Genomic DNA, 8,164 nt, shown 5'->3' with positions numbered 1-8,164 from the left:
TAGTGCTGTAGATAGAAAAATTGAGAATTTGCGTAAAATAGAATTACATTTTAAAAGTTTATTCAACGGAATACATTCAATGTCAACTGATATAAAGTAGAAATTTAGAAGACATGTATCTAGTCTTTTTTTTATATCTTGGTTATATATAGATTTTTTTTAGACCGAATTTCAGTGTTGATGTGGAAAGACTAAGCTTATTTATAAACTATCCGACTAAGAATTATCGATCAGGATTTTAATAAAACAACGTTATATTAGGAAATGAATGAAAAAGAATAACGATCTTAGAATATTTGCAATATTTCAATAAATTTAAAGCGCAGCAGTAAATTTAGTCAGATAGATCCTCTTCTTTTTTAAAGACCTTAAAAATGTTTTACAAAAAAAGTATTTCTACTAATTAATTACAAGAGAAGTTAGCTGAGAAGTTTGAAATATTCACATATTTGCCAAAAATGATTTACTATTCCTTTTATACGTTTCAAAGTATAATTAAAATTTTGAAAGTTATTACAACGCACGTAATCTCAAAAAAAAATCCTGATGAATAAAAATTGATGGTTCAAAGGAAAAATTGCTCTGAAATAGAAAGATTTGTAAAAACGTATAGCATTTTACGTATCTAGAAGTAATTTTAACATGTTCCTGTATTACAATCCGCTTAGAAGAAAACGCAGTCGAAACATACAACGACTACGTGTTTGATAGTTGGAAAGATTTTTGAGAACAAAAATCTTTCCAACTATCCAAAAACATAACATTAACATTTTTATTACAGAAATATGCGCGAATATTGATCGTAAATATATATTTGTAATATAATATTTACTGTAAGTATAATATTTGTTTTTAGTCGCTTAAGAATAAGCCTAAATATGATGTTTCTTGTTCATTTACAGATTATTCTGTATACGTAACAACGGAATAATTTGTTCGAGTATTTATAGTGTTTCACTTTATGTAAATAGGAAAACCGATTAAAATAATTTCTGGTTTAGAAGTCTCGTTTAAAGTTATCTTCTTTGTCTATTGATATAATTTCTGTCTGGTTTTGTTTATTATTTATTTTTATTGAATTTAATTTCTCACGGATCTACCGTTGTAACAGACATCTGTGTGTAAGATATTCACAGTATCTGTGATTGATTTATTAAAATACTAGTTGACCCGCAACCTTTCTTTTTTCCTGTTTAGGCTCCGGTAACTACCGTTTAGGTAATTCTTCAGAGGATGAATGAGGATGATATGTATGAGTGTGAATGAAGTGTAGTCTTGTACATTCTCAGATAGTCTTGACCATTACTGAGGTGTGTGGTTAATTGAAACCAACCACCAAAGAACACCGGTATTCACGATCTAGTATTCAAAGTTGACCCGCAACCTAGCTGAAATCTACTAATGCTTCGCCAATGCTAGATTTAAGTGTGTGTATACATATATATATATATATATATGTATATATATATATATTAAATGAAAACATTAAAAACTAAACATTACCGAACTTCCAGAAATTTAACCTTTCCCCTTCTTCCCTTTTTCCCTTCCTTCTCCATTTTTCCCTTCTTTTTTTTTTTATTTCACGCAACTAATATTTACCAGATGGGGTGAAAGAAAAAAAATAATATCCTGTTTGTTTTACATGAAATAAATTTTTGCATTTTTATTTTTGTAAGTATTTAGTGTAGAGAAAATAATATATGTATAAGACTGAATTTCATTGTTTGCACAGAAAGAAGATTTTTATCAACTAAAAAATTCGTGAAATATTTCAAAAGAGCTTTATTTTTCAATTTATTTGCCTCTGAATGTTCTTTCACTCATGGGTAATTAATTTTATTCTATTTTGCTTATAAATAATTTGAAAACAGAGTTTACAAATATTTTAAAGTTGTTCAGCTTGTGATATTGTTATTGGAACAAGGTTCGCTTTAGGAATTTTGCTAAAAAAAAAATTAATTTTACTATATCAGAGGCAAGAGAATACAAAAATATATTGTGTACACATGCTCATGGTAAAATATCATTAATCGTTTACGAAAAATATTGCGGACTAATATTTTCTTCAATAATAATTTTTGCTGTACGGCTGGAGAAGATGATCAAGTATTCAATGAATGTATTTTATTGCCAAAAATAGAGGTTAATATTTGATCATTTTTCCTGGTTTCAATTTGAAATGTAAGTCAGATTATAAAAATGATTGGAATCCGTGACATTTATCTCTTTCATCCAAATTGATGGGTAAATTATATCTAATGAAATTTTTATAACATAATAGTTCATTTATAGTTCTACTGGTTATTATTATTTTTAAATTGTACTTCATAATAAGTATCAATAAACAGAAAAGGAGCAGCATTACCCTTTGATCCTTTGACATTATAATTAAATCTAATTTATTAGTTTTTACTTATCTTAAAAGTATAAGTTAAATATTTATTTTAAATCTTGGAAAAAACTGTTATTTAATGGCTCTGTTTTCATGCTCATGCATTTTTTTTTTTAAACGGGCATCGACTTAATAAGGTCATTAGCCCTCTTCACATTCTTTAAAATGTGTTTAAATCACCATCAGGTTCGTTATGTATAACGGTCGAAAGGACCCTTACATTTTATTTAAAAACGCTAAAATTGGCAACATAAAACATTTAAACACTCATATATACGAGTGTTTAATTTGTAATATATGAGTATATATATATATATATATATATATATATATATATATATATATATATATAATATATATATTATTAAAATGAAAATGAAAAATAATGTCTTCAAAATACAAATAATCGTTTTTCCCTTTTCTTTTTTTAAGCACCCCCTGAGTAACCGAAACCGCCGTTAAGCAATTACATCAGTCCAGTCGCCCAGGATGCCGTGGCAGTTGATTACCCCTCTATAAATTGTCCCGTAGGAGTTAACCAATCGTGGTCCCTCCCCGCGTCATAGAAGCAATTCGATCACCTATTCAGGATGTCCAATGAACCACTCGGCGGGGAGGCTTCCCTCCCCGATTCTGACCTACTTGGCTCCAGGCATGCCTTGCGCATACCCTTTGCCCCGCACCCACTATTCACCATTGAGGGTCCTCATGCCATCATCGGATACCACCCGACTCACCAACTGTTGCGTGCAGGCGAGCCCGATCGTCCCGGCCAAGGGTCGGCAACCTTTTGAGTCGGAAGAGTCAAAAATTACAATTTAGAAAATTTCAAAATTTTTAAAGAACCACAAAATTTTTTCTTGCCAACAATAAATAATACTCGCATAAATAAAGTTTTTTGATAAAAAAAAAACTAATCTATTTATTCATATATAAGTTGTGTTTTTCACAACAAATTAGATAATATATATATGGTATTATTAGATAATTACTTATTATTTAAGTAAAAAATTAAAACAATTAAATATTTACTTGCAACACTAACTTGTACTTCAACAACAAACAATTGAGCAAACAAATTCAATGGGAGCGATGGCTTTGCATGTTTATTTAAGTAGAAAATTTAAACTTTACTAAACAATGTAACTTGTATTTAAAATTAAAAAAATTCAATAACATACATTTGAGAAAACAAATTCAATGGGAGCGTTAGCTTTGCACGGTTTTAGAATGTTTAGATAAATTTGGCTCATAACTTGTTGTTTTAAGTTTCAAACACTACTCTAAATTTTCATTTGTTAGTTGGCTTCTTACTTTACTTTTAATTATATTCATGCAAGAGAACACTTGCTCGCACGAATGTGTCGATCCGAAGATAGTCACCACTCCAAATGCCAACTTCTTCACCTCACTGTAGCAATCTGGAAGACTATTCCATGCGTTGAATGTAAGTGCCTCAACTTGCGGCATTTCTTTTAAAGCTGTTCACTTTTGTTGCGTTACGTACATACATTTCTGGACCTCCAACTCTTCCAACTTGCTTTACAACTCTGTAAATTTTCCACTCCAGAAAGCTTTACTTTGTAAATCGATCGATTGCATTTTTAAAGATCCAGTATCAATTCCAAATGGCTCAATGTGGATTTCGTTACTATTTGTGTTGAGAGGATTTACTATGAATGCTAGAGTGGTTTTGTTGGTTTTGAATCGCTCAAATCTGTCAGCAAATTCATCTTTAATTTTTTTTATAACTGTGCTGACGTAATTCGTGTCAACAGTTGCACTGGTTTTATCGCGATATTGCTTTAGAAATTGAAAAAGAAGTAATTTACCGCTCTGAATATCTTTTGCAAAAAGAATTAATTTTTCTTCAAAACAAACCAATTCTTCTACCAAAACATAGGCTGGGTTTCCCTTTCCTTGCAGTTTTAGATTCAGCTCATTTAATTTCGTTGTGATACACACCATAAAGTAAAATTTTTGCAACCATTTGTCATTCTCTAATTCAGGGTGATTAATGTCTTTTTCATTTAGTAATGTATTTATTTCATTCAAGCACAAAGCAAAACGTTTCAACACCTTACCTTTGGAAAGCCATCGCACTTTATTGTGAAGAAGGAGGTCGGAATACTGAGTCTCAATTTCGTTTAAGAATTCTTTAAACTGACGATGGTAGAGTGCTTTTGATAAGATGCTGTTAACAATCTTGATTACCAAATTCATGACCTCAACTATTTCGGCTGGAAATGTTTGGGCACAAAGCGCTTCTTGGTGTATTATGCAGTGAAACGTAACAATTTCGTGGTTTATTTTGCTCTGAAGAATCTTGTTGCCCCTTTATTTTTTGCTGTCATACTTCTGGCTCCATCAGTTGCTATTGAAACGATTTTATTTAAATCGATCTTATTGTCTTCAAGGCATTTTTGCACGGAGTTCGCTATATCTTCCCCTCTAGTTTGTCCCGAGAGCGGTAGCAATCCTAGAAATTCTTCTTTGGACCTTAGGAAGACATATACCTGACCAAAAGGGCAACTTGTGCCGTGTCTTTTACGTCGCAAGACTCATCTATAGCAAGTGATAAGGCAGAAGAAAGTTGAATATCTTCCACCTGCAAATATGTTACATTTGAAGACATTTTAGCTATTCTATCTTGTACTGTTTTAGCGGATAGTGGCAAATCTTTGATTTTTTCAAGATTTCTGGTTTGTTTTTGAATCATGAGACAGTTTTTCAGATGCACGTATGAAGCAATCTTTGACATACTCACCATCTGTGAATGGTTTGTCTTTTTTGCAATTTCTAGTGATACTGCGAAGCTTGTCAGATTACCATTACTTGTAGATTGCGTCCAGTTACTTAACATGGAACTTGATTGCTGTTTTTGTTTTTGGAGCTCGTCAACAGCTTTTTTTCGTTCTTCGCCGGCTGGATATTTACTAGCAAACTGACTATGTTTTTTAGTGAAGTGTCTCTCTAAATTTGATTTCTCCGTCCAATCCCGATTGAATTCTCGATGCTCTTCTTCAGTTCTTCTCTTTTTTTTTTGTAGATGCCATGCTTGCAGTGAAGCTATAGTAAAGAATTTTTAAAATTATTATTTAGGTATCCAAAACAGCAGATGACAAGTTTTGCAATTATTTACTATGTCAACGTATACCTAAGCAAATACATAATGAAATATAATTTATCAAAAAACATTTTACAACGATATTTCCCAATTAAAAATACTTACCTAAATAAAATTAATAATTCTATAATAATTTAATTATTAAAATAAATAATTTAGACACGAAACAGTGTTTGTCTCACTCTCTCACGTACTGATTGACTAAAGTACATAGTTTCGTCGTATCTGTGGTCGCCTTCCGTGTGGGGTGATCGCCGACTGGCACGAACGGACTTGTCAGAACGTGTTTATCACGGCGCAGTCTGCACATTTTGGTTTTTTTTTTTTTTTTTTTTTTTAATTTTGGCAAATATTAGATACTTAATTTACGAGTAAAGGTGTTATGCCCAGCTATGCCGAAATCAATGAAAACTGCCAAACATATAAACAATCTAAAACTGCAAATACCTACCTACTTTGATCCTCAGAGTTCAAAAATAGGTTTATTAAATAACAATTTATAGGTATTTACACTTATAATTATTATTTTAACGCTAATTTTTAAATAATAAAAGCTATAAAATAGATAAATAATAAAATAGGTAATTTATTAAATATATATTTTAATAAAAACACTTTCGCGGTAATATCCAACAGCAGTACTTTGTTTCTTTTTTGACAATTCTAATTGACTTATTTGGAAAAAAAATATGTATAATATGTATTTTAAAAATATAATACTTATTATGTTATCTATCTTTGCTTCGGTTGTTTTTATTATTATTATTATTATTATATATATATGTACATACATAACTTTTAGAAGAAAAATCGCTTCTAACTCTTTTACTTGAAACAACAAACTATACGTCACAGCCAAAGCACTGGTGAAGATGCCAAATTGTCTTGCGTCGAAAGCGAATTAAAACCTACATAGAAACATCCGACGACGGCGTCATTCGAGAGCTTCTGACGGACTGACGACAGTGACGACGCGTGTCACGGCGGAGGGGTGCAATGAAAAGCGAGTACAGTGTCAAAGAGATAGAATCGGTGCCTAATGTAACTAAAGAGCCGCAGCTTCACATCCAAAGAGCCGCATGTGGCTCGCGAGCCGCAGGTTGCCGACTCCTGTCCTAGGCAAGTAAAAGGGTTATATATGGTACACTCTTCCATTAGATGCAGGATTGTTAGTGGTTCATTACAAATACCGCACATTGGTCTTTCTTCGCGAGTTAACAAACATGAATTTGTTAATCGCGTCCGACCGATTCTGAGTCTGGTCACCGCCACTTTAACTCGGCGAGTCGGTTATACGTCGCTCTTCCATTTGGAAGAGCGACGTATAACCGAATTAAATTAAATCGTATTTAATCTTCTCCATTCATTACTCCACCTGTTTCTTATTGTATTAATAAGACAATTTTTGACATCAGCCACTCGTAGAGGAATTATATCCAAGCTACATAGACATTTGCCTTTTTGGCAGCTTCGTCTGCGCTTTCATTTTCTGCAATACCAGCATGCTCCGGAGTCCATAAAAATACACATCACTGTCTTTGTCGATTTAAAACGTATAAAATGGACAGGATGTTTGTAGTACGGACGTCTTTAATGTTCTTGTTCCGAATCGCAGTAAGTGCACTTAACTAGTAGGAACATATCTCTCTCTCTTTTTGCAGAAATATTCCGGGTAGCAAAGAGCTTGCTATATGGCAATAAGTTTTGCCGTATATTCACTTGCCATACTTGAAAGTTTCCAAAAATTGGTTTCTCCATTTACATATATGTAGCACCCAGTACCCTGTTCGATTTTAAAACCATCAGTATAAATTTTAATGTGTTCTTCGTAACTACTGACAGTTGATAAAAATTCCTGTAGGATGATTACTGCTGGCTTGTCTTTTATTTCTTCACGAAAGTGATCAAGTTTTGTGTTTACCGCTGCTAACAGCCATGGGGATATTTCTCTTGTAGAAATTGATATATCTGGTAAAGCAATCTCATATTTTCTTGTTTATTCGTGATACTGTATTCCGGTTGGTCTGGAATATGTAGTACTATGTTTGTAAAATGCAGCCAAAGCCAAATGATAGTTAAATATTTTATTATTTATATTTGGAGAAAAGGCCCGTATATTTTCCGCATATCTTAGCAATAGGTTCTCTCTTCTATAATGTAGTGGCATTATTCCGGCTTTTGACATTAGACTAGTCGCTGGACTTGTACGGAATGCATCTGTAACATATCTTATTCTGCCGTTATGTATTACGTATAACTTTCTTAAATAGGACTTTCTAGCGGATGAATATACAATACATCCTCAGTCGAATTTCAATTGAAACAATGCTTTATACAGCCTCAGTATTGTTTCTTTATCTGATACCCAATTGATATTGGATTACCATTTAATAATGTTTAGGGCTTTTATGTATCTATCACTGAAGTCCTGTATATGTAACCCCCATGTAAGGGATTTAGCTTGTAATAGACCTGAAAGTCGAGCGTTGTATTCTATTCGATGGTCGTCGATGGTCAAAACAGGACATCAGGAAAAAATTCTCTCCAGTCCATTTCTCTCCAGCACATTTTCTCTGGTGAAAATTTTAAACCATTATTCCTTGCAACGTCATAGAGGGCGTTTACCGCACATTGAAAATTTG

The 8,164-nt window shown here is 32.4% G+C and overlaps 1 protein-coding gene across 1 annotated transcript; it reads right to left on the bottom strand.

Moving 5' to 3' along the window:
- Window positions 1–3,937: 3,937 nt before the first annotated feature.
- On the bottom strand, window positions 3,938–4,618 carry LOC142317478 (general transcription factor II-I repeat domain-containing protein 2B-like). The gene has a single exon (XM_075354043.1). The coding sequence runs from the start codon at window positions 4,616–4,618 to the stop codon at window positions 3,938–3,940; it is 681 nt and encodes a 226-aa protein (XP_075210158.1).
- Between the last annotated feature and the right edge of the window lie 3,546 nt (window positions 4,619–8,164).

Source organism: Lycorma delicatula, chromosome 1 (genome assembly GCF_047948215.1).
Source record: "Lycorma delicatula isolate Av1 chromosome 1, ASM4794821v1, whole genome shotgun sequence".
Classification (NCBI taxonomy): domain Eukaryota; kingdom Metazoa; phylum Arthropoda; class Insecta; order Hemiptera; family Fulgoridae; genus Lycorma; species Lycorma delicatula.
The sequence above is the reverse complement of the archived record's forward strand: the minus strand, read 5'-3'. Positions and strand labels throughout refer to the sequence as shown.